This window comes from Styela clava, chromosome 5 (genome assembly GCF_964204865.1).
Source record: "Styela clava chromosome 5, kaStyClav1.hap1.2, whole genome shotgun sequence".
Classification (NCBI taxonomy): Eukaryota; Metazoa; Chordata; class Ascidiacea; order Stolidobranchia; family Styelidae; genus Styela; species Styela clava.
Genome location: NC_135254.1, coordinates 4,471,002 through 4,494,320, shown reverse-complemented (window position 1 = coordinate 4,494,320; position 23,319 = coordinate 4,471,002). Strand labels below are relative to the sequence as shown.

Genomic DNA, 23,319 nt, shown 5'->3' with positions numbered 1-23,319 from the left:
ATAAGCCCAATTAAATGAGGCTTGGGCCAAACTTGACAAACAAAAAACACGATAGTGTTAAACTTTCGGGCTGTTGTACTTCAGTACTTTCAACAATTACGTTGATAATGACCCATACCTACAACCTCATGCAAAGATAATGTGGGGAGTGGAATGTGATAAATTGGCGACGATAGTCATACTCATGAAGCCATGAAAGCTTTAAGAAAAGCCAAGCCACGAAAACTATACTGATTGCTAGATTGGGCATTGCGGAAAAGGTGACAAGTGGTTTAATATACAAACAAACGCAAAACCATGGCGGCAAATTCGGTGTGCAGACACTCATAAAAGCAATTATCAGGGAAAACACTAATCACACGTGAGCAGGTCTGTAGCCTAATCGATACATTGACGTGGCCAACATTGTTAAAACAGTACCGGTATACACACAGAGAACAAATCAAAAATATGCTATCAAATGAATGTTTAAAAATGTTGCGCATTGATATGATCATAAGTTGCACTACAAACGTTACACATGTATAGTTGAATACTCAGTTAGTATTCAAGCGGAATTTCTAGAAATAGCAGTATTTGCTGACAGTCCGGATTCAGTATCATACTCTTTGTCACAAAATAAAATATCTGAATCAATCCCTGATGTATTCATCTTTCGATTCTGTTATGATGTCCGTATTTCCATAATATTCTGTACCACAACCTGACAACCTATGTCTGCAAGTTGTAAACCTTCTTGCAGCGACAAATATTTTATCTAGAACTGTTAAAATATTATACCTGCAATCTTGTGACCAAATATCAAGCGTCAGCATGGATCTCATTACCGTACCGGTACTTGATAATTTTTCTTCTCCTGGTACCGGTACCGGTAGCCATACTAACAAGGAAGATGACAGCCTTTGGATGTGTGTTATTTTCGTATTTCCCTGCTTTGTCAGATATAAAATATTTTTCTAACAAATTCGCTTGTCACGTTGATAATTTGGACAGTACCGTACCTACCGGTATTCTAACAGATATCGGAAATATTTCACTGAAGCTAAATCGGCGAACTCGTTCAAAAACATCTCTAGGTATCTCTATCGCCCCTGATGGGGATACCGTCGCCATAAGAATCGTCAGTGATCGCCTGAGTTCTGAATACGGTTAAATGGTTTGTAGTGGATTCTATTTTCTACCTTTATTCCTTATCAGCTTAAAAGGCGATGAAAGTATTTAAAACCGTGCCCGAACGCACAGGGTGACCAAGTCGTGGGGTAGTATAGGATATTGGGTAATTTTGCTGCTTTTGGTTAAGTTACGTGTTTATACTTAAAGTCATACTAATCTTAAAATTAGAAGCAATCTTACAGTCATAAAATACGTAACAATTAGACGTCCTGTAAGGTACGATGACGATAACGCGTCATGCCCTAAGGATACCAAAACCAGCATAAAAGCGACCAATCGTTAGGAGAGAAAAAAGGGATAACGATGGACAAGTAATTAACGAACTCGGGCTTGCAGTGAAACTTTGATTTTATGTGACTTATCAGTTATGACTTGGAACTGTTCTTTGTATTTGTAAATATACAATTGCAATATATGTATTCGGTACCAGGAGTATGTCTTCTTCATAAGATCAGATCAGAAACAACAGCAATACAGAAATTGTAGCAAAAATACAAATGTTCCCTAAAAATGGTATCCCCGACAGACGAACCAGCGCCTTTCTGAGATGGAGTCTGAAAAACAACCGTTAGAACTAAAGGTGACCCCAAAAGACATCAACTCCACAAGCAAGCCGAGGATAAAAAGATCAAGGAAAATGAAAAACAACAACCAAACCAAGATTCAGACAGTATGAAAAATCAAGGAATTACAAGCGAAATACCAAAGACTCTGACAAAAAGAAAAAGACTGTTAGATTTACAAGGTGTATGAGATTCACATTATATGGACTGTTATAAAAATATGTGTGTAAAACATTCACACTATATGAACTGTTTTACACCAGAAAAAAAACCGTAAAATCAAAAACTAGTCGGAACTCTTGACTACAAAAACAAATGAGAAAGATATGAAACGAAAGAACTTCAGAAAGTAACGCCCGCGAACCAACTTCAAGAAACCGCGCGATTGTAGCATTTTATATTGTACTATAAATATTTCAATTTCGTGTACAAAATGGACAGACATTCTTCTTCTTCTTCACAGGTATTTCACGTTTCCTTCTTTCTAATCTTTAAGGCGTTCTATATTTGGTATTAAACCCAACGAGGTTTACTCAAAAATATTTAATTTATTCGATTTTGGCAGATATTAGCATTCGTTTTCTTTAAATATACTTTACGTTGACTTTAACATTTTTTTCAAAATATGATTACAAATACGATCGTATTTCGAATCAGCGCTTCAGGATGTATTTGCATAAACGCAAGTGAAATCCTCATTTTTTATTTTTAAACGCCCAAAGAGGCTCATCACAATTATAGCCGGAAAGGCTCATAAACGCAACACGCGTATTTTTTTTATTTTTTTCAGCGCTTCAAAATTTATTAATGTGAAACGAAGTGTATTAAAGCTAAGCATTGGTAGTAATCTGTCACCTAAATTATAAAATAAACCAACGCCAAATCTTTTTCTTTCCATACACTGTATACACACACACATTCTGTCTCATAATCATAATTTCAACTTTCTTATGTTTTTATGAATTTTGTTGCATTTTGTGTATATATTTTCACTGCACGCCCAAGCTTGGCCACTGCTCCGCAGCTAAAGTAGGTGCATAGTATAGGATATTGGGTAATTTTGCTGCTTTTGGTTAAGTTACGTGTTTAGACTCAAAGTCATACTAATCTTAAAATTAGAAGCAATTTTACAGTCATAAAATACGTAACAATTAGACGTCTTGTAAGGTACGATGACGATAACGCGTCATGCCCTAAGGATACCAAAACCAGCATAAAAGCGACCAATCGTTAGGAGAGAAAAAAGGGATAACGATGGACAAGTAATTAACGAACTCGGGCTTGCAGTGAAACTTTGATTTTATGTGACTTATCAGTCATGACTTGGAACTGTTCTTTGTATTTGTAAATATACAATTGCAATATATGTATTCGGTACCAGGAGTATGTCTTCTTCATAAGATCAGATCAGAAACAACAGCAATACAGAAATTGTAGCAAAAATACAAATGTTCCCTAAAGTAGTAGTCCGGTGGTTGACTACTCCTATACCTTACGTCAGGTGTCTCCAACTCAAAACATGTCGAGGGCCACTTTTTGAAAAATATTGACCACGCGGGCCGCAAACCAAGAAATTAGGTACAGGAATGGGTATCTGAATGTATTGTGTTGAAATAACACTTGAATCTTACAGCAAACAAGACATGAAACATATATATATATTCATTCACTTGTGCGGGTATTTGGTCTCGATGTTTGGCCTTATTTTTCGTTGGTTTGCTAGTCTCAAGAAAACATGCAAATGCTCGTCCATTGGTCGTGTGCGGAAGGCTGACTTGCTAACTTTTAAAGTCTAAAAAACTGCTCGCAAATATAAGAACTGCCAAAAATTGCAGGTATGCAAAGTGAATGTGCAGTTAGCTTTGCAAACCTTTCTTTGGGCACAATGAACTGACCGAAACTCTTTTATTTCGTCACAATGAACATGCGAAATTATCGCATTTGTAATTGCAATATAACAATACAAGAGAGCTACGATATCCGCAGAACGTTTAATGACGTCATAGCAAACAAAAACAAATCTCACAGAGCTAACAGATAATTATTTAATATTTAAAATGAATAAAAGTAATATCCTTCTGGAGAATAATTTTATCTTCAACCACTGAAAATTTCAAAGCAATTGGTCCAGTATTCGAAGAGAAAAGCGATTTCTCCAAAACGTGTCAAAGAACAAGGACACTAAGAACAACAATAAGAACAACAACAACATAATATTGAAACGATCGCTATGTCCACTACGTGTCCAATAATAAAACATGAACGTGGACAACAGGGGGGAATTTTGCTTCACTTTTCATAATTTGTCGGACCGGACTCTTGATGATAAATGACACGATAAAACCTAGTAAAAGTTGACATCGTACTAATTTAGTTTTTTGTGGAAAAATCCCAACCATGACGCGGGCCGCAAAACATTGGCTGGCGGGCCGCGTGTTGGAAACTCCTGCCTTACGTGGATTACTATCCGGGAGACGTTGTTCGGCACATGATTATTGGCTTATTTGTCGTCCTTTCGGATTTTTTAACTTGGGATAATTATGGAAATCCCCCTTTAAAGTGAATTTCTTTCAGCGGAGACACGAGTCAGGTATCACTTTCCATGGTTGTCGGTGTTGACCGCCACCTTGCGACCATAGTGTATCATAAATTTTCTTGCACGTGAATGGTTGAAAGTACGTCATTTTCTTATAATTTGATATTGACATTGAAACACGATATGTATTGAGATTTGAGAAGACGGGTCAAAGCCTTTTTATACGATCCATATTTTGAAAACTACAGATAAATAATCTCAAGTTTTGAGCTGTAATGACGCAATAATATGCATGAATAAATTTCAAATGCGCAAGACTTCTGCGCAAAAAATGTCCTTGGTCGTTAGCAACAGGTTTGAAAAAAATGAAATTGCGCGTTTGTACTCAGTATATCTTTATAGAAAGTACAATTTTAATATTATTAAAGTGGGTATGAATGTCGGTAAGACGTTTTAGTCATTCGGCAAACCACTGCGTTTTGTTAGGATAAGTATCGTGCTACAACAAACTTCTGAATTGTAGTTTATGGTACCGGTACCGTACACAACAAAAGTCTGTTCCCTAACTTCTGAACTTAAAACCAAGCTACGATTTCTGAATGTTACCGTACGAATTATTGGAAGCAAAAGACAATTACTTGTTAAGTTAGATTCGATGACTTGAAGTGGTTGTTTCTAAATTTGCATATGCACATTTGTATTTAAATTTTTTTAATTATGCAATACAGAAATTATTTTGAGTTGGTATGCGTTTTTCATTTTTTATGGGATGGGCTAATTTTTTAACTTGTCAAACATGACTTGCATATGTTTCATATATGGGTTGATATATTTTATAATGTATTGTCAGACTGTCTGCCAATCAAGCTTATTTAATTGACTTTGTACTGCCAGCTGTTATTTGTTTTATTCCTTTAAAAAACGTGGCACGTGCGATGAAGCATTGCCTGTTTATGCTCGGTACTTCAAAAAGAAAACAAAACGACTACCCCGAGATAAAGTGATTGATTTATGGACCATTTTGCCAATACAGGGGAAAACACACTAGATGGAAAACACAGCTGTTATTAATTCGCAGACGTACAGGCAGCGCAGTACTTATCAAAGTTATTACACCATATTCACAGGTTATTTTAGCGTTCCAGTTATTGGGTTGGTCAAAATGATTGAAATTATTGTTATATTGTTAAGAATTAATACTGTGAGTATTATTCTACCTGAAGTGAACATACCTGGTTTTAATGATATAAAATTATTGATACATATTAGTGCCTAACTGACCAACAGAGAAGCAATTTTTCAGCCCCATCTTATTGGAGAGCTATATGGAAAAACCCTATTTTTCAGTGCTAAATATAGGCTTTGACTTATTTGATGGTTAGACTTGTTCGCCGGGAAATACGGTAACTCGCGGTATCAGTCTTAGCCATGAAAAAAGCTGGAGGACATTAATGTATGAAAGTATTCCACAGTGTATAAAACAGTGTTCCCTAAATTGTTTGATCCGAAATTGAAACAATATTTATTAGCGAAATATAATGTGATGCAATAATATGCAAATCTCAGTGTATGCAGTCGAATTCTTACAATGGATATGAATTCAGCATTCCATAGCTAGGCTTCTGTGGAAATTATTAAAGATGCTATTATATTATTACGGTACATATACTCTGAAGTGTTTATATAACGGTATACTGAATTGCCTGATTCTTACGAATTAATTTTTTGTCAAAATTACCAAATCCCTTCTCATATATCTCTCTTTTCGCTGTTGTATTACTGTTGACAATTTTTTATGATTTGCATTATTATGTGATATTCTTTTATCTTGTAATTTTCAGTCTCGTTTTGGACTTTTTGAGGAATTGATTTATTGAGATTATGCAATTATGATGCATGCACCAGAGTGTGGTAATCCTAATAGGAATTTTCCTCAGGGGTTGGTCGACCTTGAAGTCTTGCCCGCCCCCTTCCGAATATTATATTTCATGATTATTGGTTGTTTGTTTGTTTATTCTTACTGAAATATGCACTTAATCAAATATTCGGAAATAAATCATTAAATATTTGTATGGTTCAAGCCAAAGTGTTATGGACAGAGATAATTAGTGACTGCTATATTGCTCAGTCTGGCATATCTTACTTAGGTTACATTCTGAGAGAGATGGTGACTATTTGAACCTTGCAATTGATTTAGCCGAGATTTCTATTTTTCCAGCGCTCAGACCTCTTATCAATATACAATGAATGACAATACAAACTTGATATATTACAATTATATGGTCTAGTTTGTTGAGCTGTGTATGATTTGTGGTTGTTTGTGAGCTGAACTGGTAAAGTCAGAGCTAACCTGTATTAGATAAACACATTTTTTGTCGATTAATTCTTGCTAACAAGCAATTTGTAATTTTCATATCTCAGTTTAGTAAGAGTCTGTTAGTACGTAGTATGAAGATGAATTCACAAGTAATAAACCAGGCTAGAGCAAAACAGTCAGATCGTCTCATGACATCATATGACAGGTTCAAAGAAAAAGGATTTCTTTGCGATTTCAACATCAACGTTGGTGAAAAATCATTCCGAGTGCATCGTACTGTCTTGGCAGCCTCTTCAGAATACTTTGAAGCCATGTTTTCAAGCAACTTGAAGGAAGTTCATGATGGTCACGTTAATATGAAGGATGTCAATCAGGATGGGATCGCACAATGCATAGAGTTCATGTATAAAGGAAAGGCAGATTTGAGAATGGAAAACATTCAGCATATCCTGCATGCTTCCAATCTTTTACGAATGGTGGAATTGACAAATCTTTGCTTTCAATTCTTGGAAATAAACATTTCCCCAGTAAATTGTCTCTCTGTGATCAACTTGGCTCGAATGTACGATCACTCTGATATAATACAACAAGCCGAACAAGTCGTGATCGATAATTTTGAATCTGTTATTTCATCCGAGATGTTTCCATTCGTCACCAAATCAGATCTCTTGCGTTACATGAGAAATGAGACTTACCAAACATCATGGAAAGCTGTGGTAACATGGGCAAAAAGAAAAGATAACGTAGATGTTTCTGAACTTGTCAGCATCGAGCAATATCCCTTTAAATTTCTTCTACAAACTGTCCTTGAAGAACCCATTGTTAAAAACAATAAAACAGCTGAGAAATCGGTAATCACTGCATTATTTTCTGACGTCAAAAAACTTGAGACTAACCTTGAGATTGACAACTGTTTTATCTTGAAGAATCTTTCTGAAACCAATCAAATTCCTGAACAAACAACAGTTAAGGATTCCATTAATCGATACTTGGAGACAAATTTTGAACAAATTATCAAGAAAAATGAATTTCGTGATATTAGCAAGGATGACATAATAAGACTTTTCAAATCTTCAGGCACAAAGTATTCCTCGGAGGCTGTCAAATATGAGGCGATGATGAAATGGGTGAAACATGATGTCAAAAACAGGAGGAAATTATTTCAGGGCTTGTTTAATCTCATTAAACTTAAAGATTTATCTCTTAAGTTTCTGAAAGAAATAGTTCGACCTGAACCCTTGGTAAAAAAGTCAGATAAATGTTACGATTCGCTGATGGATGAATTATTTTCACGAGCATCTTCAAAAGCTGAAGAAAAACCAAAGGCAGATAAAATGACCATACCAGATTCAAGCTCTTCAGAGGATGATGAGGAAGGATCTTCTGCCATTCTAGGTGCATCAGGTTTTTGCAGTTTTCATGAATGGGTGGTCTGGTAATGTGGTCTGGTAAACTCTCATTTGGCTAACAATTGGCCCAGAGTATACGCAACGCAACGTTGGCTAATTATTCGAAAAATATTGAAAAACTTTTTGTATTGAAGTGCATTAAGAGGTGCAAACGAAACTAAATTTCAAGCCCTGGCTTTCCGATAGTCAGTCGCATGTATGAATACATTATAAATTCTATAAAATAATTTGAAATAAGTAAATTCTATAATATTTTTAGTATGTCTTTGACCCAGGCCTTTGGTATTGGATAAACACATGACCTGGCACATTTGAAGTTACCCATGTCAGTACTGTTTTTTCACTCCATAACCTCCGACATTTGACACATTAAACAAACAAGGCCATATACTTGCAGCCACTGATATCTTTTGTTATGTAGAACGGCACTTTATTTTAAAGAACCAGATTTTCCCTGGTAAGGCATTGCCTACCCAATCTTTTACACACTTTGACATGACACAGGGTTTGAACCTGTGATGTGTAATCTGTCATGTCAACCTACAGTTAAATCCAGCTCTTTAACCATCAGACCATTGGTTGGAAACTTTTTGAGCCGCGCCCCCAAATAGGGATGGGCAATATAGAATAATTCACTATTCTAGAATATTCTAGAACGTACGTATTCTAGAATATTCTAGAATAGTTACCGTATTTATTCAATTATAACGCGCACTCGTGTATAACGCGCACCTTTAAATTTTGAATGAAAATTGGTATAAAATTCTTTTTTTTATTTTTTCTCTACTAACTACTCTACTAAATCTTGAGGCAACTTTTGTGCAATTTTTGTTTTCTGGCGTAGTGCAAGTCCATGCCTTCTCATAAACTTTTGTGCCCAACCATTAGATGCTTTAAAGGTTGAATCTTTGCAAATCTTTTGTGCACGGAGTATGGAGCGAAGTGACGATGTACCCACTAGATCTCTGATCAACTATCCAATCATAAAGCTCCTTCTCCAACTCTGGGTACCGGGCTTGTCTCCCTCGCCGCGCTTTCTTTGTTTTGTTCATATCTTTTAGAACAACTTTCTGCTTTCTCCAATCTCTGACATTTGTCTCTGGTACATTGAATTCTCTAGAAGCTTTTCTATTTCCATGAGTTTCCGCATAATCAACAACCTCCAGTTTGAATGCAGCCCTATATGCAGAACGTTTTTGTCTTGCCATAATAGATAATGGGTAATATATAATGGGTATCTACAGTACAGTACGATAATGGCAAATAAATATTCTCAACGCAGCGGGAATGTCAAACGCATGCTGAGCTGTCGCATGTGCGTGTGCTTGCACAAAATCGAACGCTTGCACGAATGTCAAATGCACGCTGAGCTGTCGCATGTGCGTGTGCTTGCACGAAATCGTCCTGCATTGGAATGTGCATGCGCGAGCGCACGCACGTTTCAGATGTTTAAAACCACATTTTCAATACCGCATTTCTCAGACCTCGTGTATAACGCGCAGCATTGATTTTTGCCTAAAATTCAGTTCAAAATTTTGCGCGTTATAATCGAATAAATACGGTAAATCGAATCCAGAATACCGAATCCTATTCTATTTTCATACTTATTCAAATAGTGGGAATTTCCACATTGCTGGATTGTAATGTATTACCGGTACTATAAATGTATTATTTATTTGGAAATGTCCTGGACATTGGATTTTATTTGATACTAAACAGGCATATCCCAGGGCAATAAAATTTAGGAATATTACAATATATTTTGCCTTCAATTGTTCCAAATGTATGTAATCCCTAAATACTGATATGCTAAATTAAGACACGCTTTACTCACTTTAATTGTAAACTGTTAAATACAAAAATAGATATGAACGACGTTAAATCATTTTTAATATTATTAATGTTAGTCTGCCGAGCGTACTAGAACTGACCCGCTGGGAATTAATTAGATGCACGACCAGCGTGTGGCCACTGCAACCTATGCGGCCATTGTAAAATATTAAATTTAACCACTATCAATTGATATCAACTTTTTATTCTGTGCGAGCAAGACTCGTAAAATCAAGTTCCCGTAAACTCGATTTCGTACTTAGGTATTAGGTAATAACATTTAAAAAAAAATTCGTTTTCTATGATTATCGTTACATATCATTATTTACCCAGACTTGGCCCTACTCAAACTCAATACGTCACTATTTTCGCCAGATGCGGCAACTTTTTTTAAATTTATCGGTGACTTAAATACTACAGACACTCGATCAAACGTGCGTCTTTCTTGAACGATAAAAACGGACCGAAAAATATGTAATCTTTTGAGAGGGAAATTTAAATGTGCGTTTCGCGTTTTGTGATATAACTTTGTATTTCGGATAATGGTATAATAAAATTATTCGTAAATAATATTTGATCTAAATTAATCGCAGGTAACATTTAACACCTTGCTTCTGGTTTACAAGCTTTACATGCATCACTTTTTGGGACTCTCGCAGGTCGCGAAAATCATTTAATGTAAATTGAAGCAAGGCACGTCTGTAAAGATCGTTGCAGTCAGTTTATCGGAATGTTACGAGTCGGCACAAATAATTATTATTATACGCTAACTAAAGAGTAAAGCGGAAACGCAAAAATGGTGCAACAACGACTCTTCGCCGTGATGTGTGCATCGCCGCCGTCTCGTTATGAATACGCCGGGTGAGACTACCGTTATTTGGTGTTTACCGATTTTGCGGGTTCTTTAGGAGACGCAAGTATAATTAAACGAGAGAGATTTCCACGCAAGAGAAAACGCTCGTCTTTTAATAAATTAGAAACAGGAAATACAAAATTGACGCATGGCGCATTGGCGCCGAAGAGACTGAAACCGAATCCTGTCATCGGATCCTCCGGATTCGGTATTCTATATTGCCCATCCCTACCCCCAAATCTTACAAACTTTGCGCTCCCCTTTTGCTTTGAAAAAAGTCAAATGCTTTTGTAATTGGCAGGTTACTTTGTTTAATGTTGGCACTGTAAGCGAGTTGGTCTCATAACTTAATTGCTCAAATTTGTATAGGCATAAAAACACATTGGGGTATAACCTCACCGTTCACTGTCGTATGAATAAAGCCATCATTGAGATAATCGTCATCATACATTCTCCTTTTCTGGTCATTTTGCGATACTTCGTAAATACAAGCTGAATTTTATTTAAGACTGAACGCAATAAATATATGTTTTATGCGCTTTAATGTATTTTCTCAAACTGGCTCACATCAGCAAAACTATTATTTTTATTCAAAACAATAAACTGTGTGCCGCCTACAGGTGTTAAATAGCTAATTTTAGGCGAGTCTATCGCAGCGTTTGTTGTATCATTTTTTTATTATTGCATGTTATTTGATTTACTTACTTACAACTAATTTTTGGAACACGACTTAAAACGGCCAAATAACACGCTAAACCACGAAAACAAGGTAATGTTTACAACCATGCACGAATGTCTTTCGAGTGACCACATTGATTGCATTGCGACTTAAAGCTGATTTCAAATCCAGGTACAGATTCTATCCTTTTTAATATCGAAATATCGAATATTTCTTCAATCAAAAATTTGGATAATTGGTTGAACACTGTATATTCTCCATAGTAGCAAATTTTGAACTCAATCAAAAACAACAAAGTTTATTGCAAGAGTTTTATATAAAATTATTATTTAATAAAGTCTAGATTTCATATTTTCCCCAAAGCCTAGCTTAAATCATACCTGAAATATTGTGGTAATACCCAAGATGTTTGATTCATATGAATGATATTCGAGAACATTTTGGTTTGATTAATCAATTGATTTTGCTCTGTAGTTTTTATTAGCGCGGCAGTGTGGCTCATCGTACTAAGCGTTAGGAATACGCTCGCCACTGCCAATCATGAGTGCCAAATGAATAGTGGCAAATTCCAAGGTCACAAAAATTTGAATCCAATTTATTTATAATCCGGTCAATAGTTTATCGTGTATTTCATGTCCGTAGATTACCGTAGTATTTTAAGAGTAGTAGTGCTTTTATTTTACCTTAGTCGACACAATGAACATAATCAAAATAATATGGCAAGACATTTTAAATGGCCGTATCAGCCACAGATTGAATATTTTGCGCAACAGAAAAATCATAATCCACTGAAAAAGTTTTTTTTAAAGAGTGTCACAATCACAGCACTTGTTTTAGAGTCGTTGCATGGGAATTTTTTATTCTGATTTTTTGGAACCCCCTTTTTAAAAGTCCTGGATATGCCCACGTAGAAGCTGTTGTGCTGATTTTTGCCAGAGCAAACACTTCTGCGGGCCAGATCCGGCCTGCGGGCCGTAATTTGCCCATCATTGCTCTAAATCAAGTGCAGTTGCACTGTTTATTAATGCACTCCACAAAAAGGCTTTCAATATTATATTAATCAGCCAAATACTCCTATTTATCGATGGCAGTGAATTTTATAATATTTTGTCTGATGCATATGACATATTCGAAGTTGTCTATGTCAGTGTTGTTTTTCACATCATAATCTCAGAAATTCGATACATTAAATTTTTTTGATACATTTCTTTACATGAAAGGATACTCTTGCAGCCATTGATATGTTGAAAGGCACTTTATTCAAAAAAAAAAAAGATTTTTCCTTGAAAGGCATTGCCTACCCAATTTATTACACACTTTGACATAAGAGGCACAGGGTTTGAACCTGAGATGTGTAATCTGTAAAGCCTACAGTAAAGTCTAGCGATTGAACCACTAAACCATGACATAGCCCAAAGGGCGTTACCCACTAGACCAGGGGTTCCCAAGCTTTTTTTAGGACGACCCCAAAAGTGTCCAGTGCAACCCCATTTCAATATATATATTTTTTATGAAACGTTAGAGCAGTGGTTCTCAACCGGGGGCCGATGGCCCCGCAAGGGGCCTCGAATCAGCTCAAAGGGGGGCCACGACACAAGGCTAAAAATTGACCACAAAACGACTTCGTTTGAATGCTTTTCTTTTAAAATAAAATTCTCCGTTCATGCGGTATTTGCGATCGCAGGGTGTATTCGCTTTCTTGTGAGTGGATTGTTTGATCATAATGGAACTTGGAATCTACCAATCAAAATAGTTTGCCGGTAGGCCGTCTAACCTGTAAACGGGCAGTTTCACTAGAGTGCGAGATAACCGTCGCTATCATATTATAGACGCAAAACCCATTTGTAAATTCCCAATGCCCAAAATACGAAAATGGCACGACAGTTACGTTGGATCTGGCTTGACCAAAGTAAATCGAGATGAGAGAAAATGTGCGCAATGCTTGCATTGCTCGTGTGTAATTAGGGTGACAGCACATTTGAACCCATACATTTGCACCCGTATATCTGCGGGTTCAGTCTACGTGCGGATGCTAAAATCCATGGGTTAGGATGGTTTCAAATATCTGTAGGTGCAATACTAGTATGCAGGTGGAAATGTTTACAGGTTTAAATGTACATGGGTTCAAATGTAATGGAACCGTAATTAGCAATGAATCATTACAGCCATCTAAACTCCAAAACCACCATGACAAAAATCATCCCCAGGTGAAAGAGGTTGATATCGGTTTCTTGGATGTCAAGCGAGTTAAATTGACAAGACATTGTCCAAGTCCGGTTTTATCAGAGGAAAAGCCCGCTCTTGAGAGCAGCTATGAAGTAGCATATCAGATTCTTACCCACTAATTAGTAAGAAAGCTCATTCACTTCTAGTTCAATTTGAAGAGTTCAATGTTAACAGTGACATTTGTCTGGCTATATATTTAAAAGACTTCCCATTGATTGTATACTAAAAAGCTTTTAGTTACTTGTCTGTGGTTTGCTTTTGCATTCCATAAAAGATCGTATAATTCAATCCAACATGTTTAGTTTTTTTGTATGGCGAACGAACAGGGGGGCCACGAGTGCAAAAAGGCGCCGGAAGGGGGCCACGTCATGTGGTGATATTAAGTAAAAATAAGCGAAAACCAAACAGTGATGTCACATTAAGCACCTACATTTTTTTATAGCATAAGCATAGAGCGATGCCTATGGGCCTGGTTTACTGTAAGTCATGATACAAACTGCTAAATTTAACATGGTTTTTCAAATTTCAGATGTTTTGTACATCCTCTACCATACCTCAGCGACCCCGCCGACTCCATGACCTGTTTGCGACCTTACCTACTTATCACTCTGACCCAATTTGGGGTCGCGACCCCCCTGGTTTGGGAAACTCTACACTAGACCATGGTATCGCCCAAAACTTAAATAACCACACAATAGCTTAATTACATCTAAGTACCATAATTTTCATTTTTCTAATTTATAATTTGAATTTTTACATATCTTGGTACATTTTAAATATCATTGAACCCCTCAGTCACAAGCATTTTTGCCCAAATATGAACAAACATTAATTTTGCTAAGTTTTGATTTTATTAATCCAGGTGCAGAATCTCAGTCTTCAAGTCAAACTACTTCTGGTCTAAGAATCATCAACCAACGACCACCTGGTGGGAAGATGTCACGGGATTTGTTGCCTGAATCACTGATTATTGTCATCACCTACTCATTTCCTGCTGGAAGTCTGAAGGTGAGTTATGAAACAAATTTAATTGTTGGTTGGAAAATAAATTATAGATTTACTGGAATCAAGATTCTTATTCAAGAAGGTTGTTGTTCTTAATATTAATCCCCATTGCACATCAGCACATTTGAACATCGATTGATTTAAATTTCTTTCCTAAATCAAATACCAGTGCAATAACTGAAGAATCACAATTTGTTGAAAGTAATATTTAGGGATGCCCACAATCTGATAGTTTGCCTAGAATTCTTTGATACAATTATTGTTATTGTGAATTTCTTGAATCGATTCATTGAGGGGTCACAAATATATATCTTATTGAGCAATTGAGAAGCAAAATCATTATATATTTAATTTACTGAATAGGTCAAAATTTACTGAATACGACATGATGTAAACAAAAACGTGGAGGGAAAATATAAAATTTTCTGTCATACCCTTTAATTTCATAAATGCTCCAAATATGGTGATTTTGATATAATGGCAAAGACATCCCTTATAATAGTACTGTCATGTTACTTTTTTATGCGATGCTTATTCATGCCTTTTGCTCGGAACAAGGCCCTATACAAGCAGCACAAATATTTAGTATGGTGGTTCAGGTAACCACTGGTCGGTTACAGCCTCCTTCACCATCAAGTCCATGCTTCCGAAAACCGATAACTGGCTAAACAATCTCTTACGTGTTATAGACTGGTAACCGGATGTGAGGCTGTGGTTCGCCACTTGATTAACCAGGATAAAACGTTAATTCTGTCATATCTTATATTTAATGAAATTTGAGCTATTTAGACAGAGCTATTTAAGGAGATATTATTATATTCGTTTTTGTTTGTGCGGCGCTGAATTATTAGGAAAAAAACTGCTAACGGTGGCTCGGTGCACTAATGAAAAAAGATTTGAATAAAATTCATTATTGTGATCATTAATGTGTACTTTATGTTTGTAAACATATACGCCTAATGTCAACTTTTCTCTGCCTGATTTTATTTTGAAACTCTAAATTAACTCAACAGATAAATAAACTGCAGCTTGGGAAATTGCAGCAAGCAGTGTCCATCTCTATTGTTACGTAACACTAGTGCACCGCGGTACATCCTTTGGTAACCACTGCGTTAGGCCGTTGCACAGTCCAGAAGCTTGAAAGAAGTATTGCTAAATGTTTGCATTCACTCACATGAGTTATTGCTTTTCATAGAAATATACAGAATCAGTCAGTATTTTGTATAATGCTTATATGGGTTGACTCTGGTTCATGCTTTGTCCATCTATAATTAATTTAAACTGGTATGCTGATTGAATTCAGTTCGTAAGAAAATCAAAGCTTTGAACAGTTTGTTATTGAGAAAAAGTTCAAATAGAGAAGCCATTTGTGCAGTGAAATTATAACATAGCTATATATAGATCATGCTTGTTGAAACTTGAGTAATATTAAACTCGTGGTTTATTTAAATTTAATTTGTTCATAGAATTCAGTTCTTCTGTTTAATTTAGAATTTGATTCAATGGTGCAGTAAAATCACGACAAGCTAAATATTTAGCGGGCTTTCTTATAATTTCTGATTTTAATGTTTAATTAAGTTGTTGGGTTGTCAAGTTGAATTAATCTATTAGAAACACCAAGTATTTTGTTCGAAAATTTTTAACTTCTGCTAAACCTTCATAGATATTCTGATATTTATATCAGTTTAACAAACCCCCAGGTATGAGAGATGATTAGTTTTGTTTGTTTCTTCAGGGGGTTTTATATGAAGCTCAAGAATTCACTGAATATTTGCCATGGAATAATGATGGAGGGAAATGTTACAACTTACTCTATCAAGCATTCAATGCAGGATTGATTTTCAAGATTCAGGAAGTTGGTGACATAAGAGGAAAAATTGTTTGGAACGATGAGTTTCCTCATAAGACTGATAAAACTGGAGGACCAGAAAAGTGAGTAATTTGTGTGTTTTATGTTTGGTGGTTACTTACTTCCTGAAATGTTAGGAAATAGGAAAGAATAAAACTAATTTAAAAATGTTGTTATCCATTCGTATTGCACTACAACACAAAGTTTCTTTGGGAGTCCCATTTTAACAGCTAAATAAAATTATAGGGAATAAATTTTACCAATAAGGATATTGGAATTTATTTTTTACGATTTGCAAAGCATAAAAGGCATATTGGATGAAATAGCTTTCTAAAAATTATTTTGTTTTATCCAGTCGTTTTTTTCTTGTCTTTGCTCAGAAGAAAACTGAACTCATCTATCTTTAAATGAAGATGATTTACTTCATTTAAAGGCACGTTAATGTTTCAAAACTACCAGGGTCTGATCCAAAGATCCCAAACAGCCACCCAACCATTAAGACTACGACTTGTATATATGGAATAGATTGGATATCTAAATTATGGTATTGGTACCAATGGTATTGTTATACTTCACCCTGAGCAAGGCTCCAGACAAGCAGCTCTGACAGACTTATCAAATCAATGGTATTCTTATAATTCACTCTGACCAACTATGTTAATAAAACTGTCTGGTCATCGTGTACAGAAGATTATTTGCTATGACTTTATGAGTCAGCATGATTTTCATTTTATCTGAAATTGTAAGGAGAGAGAGAAGTTAATTTCGACATTTTTTTGGTATCGAGTTCAAAACTATGAGTCGTATTTTTTTAATTAATTTTTTCATTTTAGACTTTTTAATTTTGAAGCAAAAGTCGAAATTTCTGACATACATTAAGTTTTCTCAAATTTTTTAACAGAAACTAAAATGGCCACTTATGGTAAAGTTAAATGTTTGTCAACCCATAGTTTGTAGCCCCATCAGTAATTTTTTTTTAATTTCTTAGACGATATCTTAGTACTCCTAAAGTATGCGGACCAAGATGGCGGACACAGGAACATAGTATGTGTAACAGGTTGGGGTTAGGCTATAATTTCAGAGTCACTTGGCTAGTCCCCGAACTCGTAATAGAACTAAAATAAGGTAAATTGCAATAAAATTACGGTCTCACCCAAACCTGGTACGCATACCACGTTCCGGTGTCCACCATCTTGGTTCACATGCTTCAGGAGCGCCGAAATTTTTTTATTCCTAGAACCCAATTCTGTTTTTCAATACTCTCCGGGCAGGATCTGTTATTGTTAAACAGAAAACTTACCAAATTTCCATTATTTTTCTAGGAACAGGCTCAAACAGAGTTCATGAATTCTTTTTTATTTCAGCAATGGATATCCAGATCCAAACCATACAATGAAACTGAAAGAAGCATTGGAAGCAAAAGGATTCAAGTATGATGGATGGGTGAGATAGTTTTATTCATTTGACACTCTGGCAAAATATTGCTTTGCCCACTTTCCCCAACATGCATCCATATGAATCGACACCTCAAAACCAATCAGTGCTAAGTCCACTTTTCCAAAAAATGACATTTTTCAATTGCTGATTTTCCTGGACTTAGCTCTACATTTTGGTCTATTTGCCTTATCTCTAGGTGCTCTAGATCTCAAGTCAGCTATGGACATAACCCTGCTTTTTTTAGGGCATTTGAGAACTAAACAGAGCTGTGTCTAATATAGTGGACTTAGCTCTGGATAACTGCATTGTAAGTTGAGCTAAGTCCGTTTTTTTGGACATAGCTCCTCTCAAAAAATATAATACAAAGCGCTAAGTCCATACCAGCCTCTATAATAACATAATAAAGGGGCCCTAAGTCCAATAAAATTGTTTCTGGTTCAGAAAATTGAGAGCCAAAAAGGGTTGAGTCCAGAAAAACCCCTCCCCCAAAAAAATTGGGGCGGAGCACAAATTTTTTTATACCATCTAAATATGGCCTTCATTGTAACTTTGGTGGACTATAAAAACTAGACATCCTCGATGTAAGGTATTAGAGAAATAAAAAAAAGAAACAAAAAAAAACGTTTTTTGCGTTTTTCTCAAAACTAGAAAAATGGACTTAGCCCAATTTGGATTTTATGCGTCGGAATAGTCTCAAATTCTTGAAATAACAAGTTAGATAATCATCACTTGAAACTGAATTGAGTAATGAACTTGCATTGGTATCGAAGGTAGATAAGGGTTGCTTGTTCACATGAAATTTTCTCAGATTCTAATAATTCGATTTGAAATGCCCAGCCCTAAATACATCATAGAGTGCTCTACTGTCACATATGATGTCACAATAACATGATTTGAAGCTTTTAAAATGCAAATTCAAAAGCGCAATCATCAATGAAACACTCTATCTGCTGGGCAGTTTTCATTGACAATATAGGTTCAAGGTCCCACGTTTACATCCACCCAGTTCTTTTGAATTCATGTAGGTTCTTTGACAATTCACTATTAAAGTGATGACAAAACAGTGTGTAGGATATGGTGATATTAATAATATAGGAATAAATGGTTTTTTATTCCACGTTTTCATGTTTTTTACCTCCAGACAAGGCCTTGTGCAAGCATCCAATGATATGTAAATGACTAACATTTTTCATAGATACTGTAATTTTACCAGTGAAAAAAATTAGCTCTGCAGCTTGTAGGAAATATCAAGCTTGGATAAATAAATATAACAAAAACATGACTTCAACAGATTATGTCTGAATAAGCTGCCGTATTATAGTCAGTGTATAGATTAATAAATTCTAGTTTTATCTTATTGCCTCTTATCAAAATTATATTTTCATTTCGACATATTTTTCCTCCAGTAAAAATTTCCTTCAACTTCTTAGATTCCTCTCCTGTGGTTTTCACGTTGACGAGATCCAGAAAGATTTCCTACAACACTGATTGTACTGTTCCCCGCATAGGATACTGAACTTGCCTCATTAAATCTACATCAAATGCCAAAACAATATTACCATTGCAGCCATTGTGCAAATTATGTTCTTGATCAAATATTACAAATAAAGAACCAATGAAACTAAATATCATAACAACATTTTATATTCAGAATTGTATTTTGTGCCATTTGTGTAAGGCAAATTGACAAATAAGTAAAATGCCCTAGGCGGCTGGAGCTTAAGACTGCGCTGCACTGCGCTGGCATCGTTGATTACACATTGCACGTTTAAATTCCACACCCTCACCTCTCCCATGGTCTATTAGATTGAGTAGGCAAAAAGAAAAGATTTTGAACCTTTCAAATAAATAGTTGCTCCTCACATATTGTTAGATATCAGTGACTGCTATCATATAGTTTAATATTTTTGAGGCATTTTTTTGATAATTCTCTAAATATTCCTGTTTTTTCCACAGTCTACAACACTCCGGGTGAGGTAGCGGGCATATGATTGAACTTGGGTTATTTAATCAGACATCCCAACATAGTCGAGTCCAAACACAACGCTAATAGGATGATTGTATTGCCAATATATTTAATTTGGTGGAATCAATCAGCAAAACTCTATGTATTCGCATTAATTCTTTATTAATTATAATATGTTAAATAAACTGGCATTTTTAAGTTAGTCAAGATATCTGAAAAGTGTTTTGACAATTTGTGACAGGTTATACCCGAATGCCCATTGGTTCGTACTTTAACAAAAATTAATTAATCAAGTATGGTTTGATTTAAAAAATGTCCAACCCAAACCTGTGTTATTGAGCTCATGAATTACGCTGAATAGATTATCTGTATAAATATTTTTACCCTGGGTCCTAATTGCTATCCACAACTAAATATATTATTAATCTAAGTTTCAATGTTGTTTCTTGTGCATTTTAATATATTACTTTTATGATATATTGTATAATTATTCCGTAGGGTTCCCCGCTTCTGCTGTAAATAGATCTATACAATTCTGAGCTTCTAATTGCCAACCACCGTTGTATATATATCAACATCCCATTCAATATCCAATAGTATTTTTATAATCATTCAACCAAGCCTGTTCTGTATAATATAAGGTACTACCGAAGTATGTGGACCAAGATGGCCGACACCAGAACGTAGTATGTGTACCAGGTTAGGGTTAGGTCATTATTTCAGGTACAATTACTACGGGAGTCACTTGACTAGTGCCCGAACTCGTAATACTAAAATAAGGAAAATTATGGCCTTGGTGCACAACTATGTTCCAGTGTCCACCATCTTGGTTTACATACTTCGAGATTACCTAATATAAAGCATCTGACAATATACAAATCAAGAGTTCCAGCAAAATTCTTTTTGGAAATACAGGACTTTGTATACTCTTGCACTTCAAAATTGATTTGGCTACATGCTCAAATGTATTCTATGTGTTCTCGAACAAGTTTAATATAAACGAATGTGTTGATATTTTTATAACAATTTATGCAATCAAAATATTTCGTATATGTTTGCTACAATGCTGTATATATCTATCAATATCCTATTGAATATCCAATAGCATTATTATATATTATTTTTATATTCATGCAGCCAAGTCGATGCTGTATATACAAACTATCAAATATTCTTAAGCAAAATCACCACTGAGTTATTATTCAAGTAAAATCATTTATTTGCAAATATCCTACTTTGTATACTTTTCCACTGCATAAATATTTGTATTATGAATTTGTGATATGTATTGTTTTTCAAACCATTTATTCTTCATAAAAAGAAATGTATTAGCTTGCAAATTCCATAGTTCATACTGAGATAAATTCTTGGTTTAAAACTAGTGATATTTGGGATGGAAAACTATTTCTATGAATTGTTATCACATCTCCACTGCGAACAAGACTTTAGACAAGGAGCCAGCTTTAAAGAGACTGTCATAATGGAGACTCCATCATAGCGACGTAATCAAGTGAGCGACTGTCATAATAGCAACCGCATCAAAACAGCGACTGCCACAACAGCGACAAACCCTAACCCTCACGACCCTAAAAAAATGTGACACGACATAGCGTTACCGTCCAACGACCGACAAGGAAATTCAACTCAGTGAACACGAGTAAATTCGCTATCATAACAGTCGCTGTTTCAATGCGGTCGCCATTATGACAGTCGCTGTTTTGACAGTCGCACACTTAATTACGTCGCTATTATGAAGCCGTCATTATGACAGTCACTGTTTTGACAGTCGCTATTCGACCTGGATACCGTTCTTTTTAGTTTTGCATTGAGAAACCACTTTATCGCACCCTTGGTGAAGAGGTGGTAACGCATTCTAACTTATTAGCTCCGAAAATTAAGTCAACATAGAAAAAAAACTGATTTCTGTCAATTTTGAGAAATATATAAGATAAATTTGAATAAATATAAAATATACAAAAATGCTAGTACTAATATTATTCTTCCTAATCCAGTCTTGAACAATTTTTTATTATAATGATTTTTTTCGATTAATAATAAACCTGATTATAGACTAAATGTGTTTTTATTTTATCCCTTGAGAAAGTAAACCATGACAATGTGATAGAGGGGGAGTTTACCATCATTTCAATAAATAAAGAAGTAGACATTTGTGAAGAAAAAAAACTGAATACACATTAACTTTTAAAGTCTATTTTCAATATAATTAGAATTCGAAAATATTTTAGAATGTATTGGGAATGGTAGATTGATTGGTTTTGTCAATTCCACAAATAAAAATATTTTTAACATAAGTCAATCTAATCATTCTAATCAATCTAAATTCATTTTTTTCTTTGTTCGACGCTTATTTACAACTTTGGCCCTGAAGGCCTTGTACAACTATCCACTCATATCTAATATTTCGTAAAAAGCTAATATTTATTTAAAATGACCAGAATATCACTTGTTGGGTATTGCCCATCCAATTCATTTCACCCTGGGTAAAGTGGGGGTGACGGCATGAAACTCTAACCCGAAATGTGTGATCTCAATACCAACACAGTTAAATCGAACACGTTGGACAAGAGGGAATGACACCAGCGAATTTACCAATGTTCTTTTAAGATAGTTAACCAATGACCTAACCACCTGTTGGTCCTCAGATATTGCTCAGTTTATAGAAGGTTGGATATGGAAATAGCAATCTGGTTAACCTTTCCATATGCCTTGAGTTGGACAGTTGAAAAAGTCAAATTAGATAATTCAATACTAGATTTAAGTCATCTAATTTAATGATTTAAGTCTTGCCAATGACCCGACTTGACAAATTGTGAGATATGATACTGTGTAGTCATTGAATAATTTTTAGTCTAGTCCTCAGGCATGTAGTATTTAGTTTAAAATGAGTAGCAATCAAATAAGGCTCTTTTCCTTTCACATTGACAGAATCAAATAAAGAAAATTTCAAGTGTCAGCAGCGCAATAGCAAGAGTGTTGCAAACTCAGCATCTTAACAGCTACCCCATACATTCATAACTATTCCATATATCTTCACCCTTTCTGACAAAATGGACTTCGCGATAGAAGGTTTAGAATTCAACTCTGTATTTGGACGTATAGTTTATTGGACATTCACAAAATTGCTACCCCAAAATCCTCTCCTTAATTCTGTAATGCATAATTGTTGTTTTTTAAATTAATAAAACTGTTTATCGTCTCATCGGTGTGGTGCCTCATTCTAAGCGATGGGAGTACGCTTTTCCGGCACACATCTGATTACCCTGCATGGTTCGAATCCGTGGGGATAATTATATGTGAAAAGATTGCTGGACTCTCGCCAACACAGGGTGGTGTTACGGATTTCACTTGTATAAGTCTATTTTATAGGTATATTTTGATTTTCCCTCCCTCTCCCCTAAAAACAAATATATACAAATATTCGATTAACTAATCTCATACTCGACATGGACTGGTAA

At 35.3% G+C, this 23,319-nt stretch overlaps 2 protein-coding genes across 5 annotated transcripts in view; one reads left to right on the top strand and one right to left on the bottom strand.

Moving 5' to 3' along the window:
* Nucleotides 1-23,319, bottom strand: part of LOC120344644 (FGFR1 oncogene partner 2 homolog) — a 254,399-nt gene that overhangs the window by 199,976 nt on the left and 31,104 nt on the right. For 2 of the 4 annotated variants that reach the window (XM_078112955.1, XM_078112956.1), the window contains exon 1: nucleotides 781-3,200. The exons of the other annotated variants lie outside the window; for them this stretch is intronic. The gene's annotated coding sequence lies outside the window, so the exon portion shown is untranslated. Of the gene's footprint in view, nucleotides 1-780; nucleotides 3,201-23,319 lie in introns of those variants that run through there. 4 annotated transcript variants of the gene reach the window in all.
* On the top strand, nucleotides 3,617-21,911 carry LOC120344631 (uncharacterized). Its single transcript, XM_078112925.1, has 5 exons — nucleotides 3,617-7,984; nucleotides 14,449-14,594; nucleotides 16,327-16,523; nucleotides 17,805-17,883; nucleotides 19,308-21,911. Exons 1-5 carry the CDS (start codon nucleotides 6,721-6,723, stop codon nucleotides 19,332-19,334), a joined length of 1,713 nt encoding a protein of 570 aa, XP_077969051.1. The 5' UTR covers nucleotides 3,617-6,720; the 3' UTR covers nucleotides 19,335-21,911.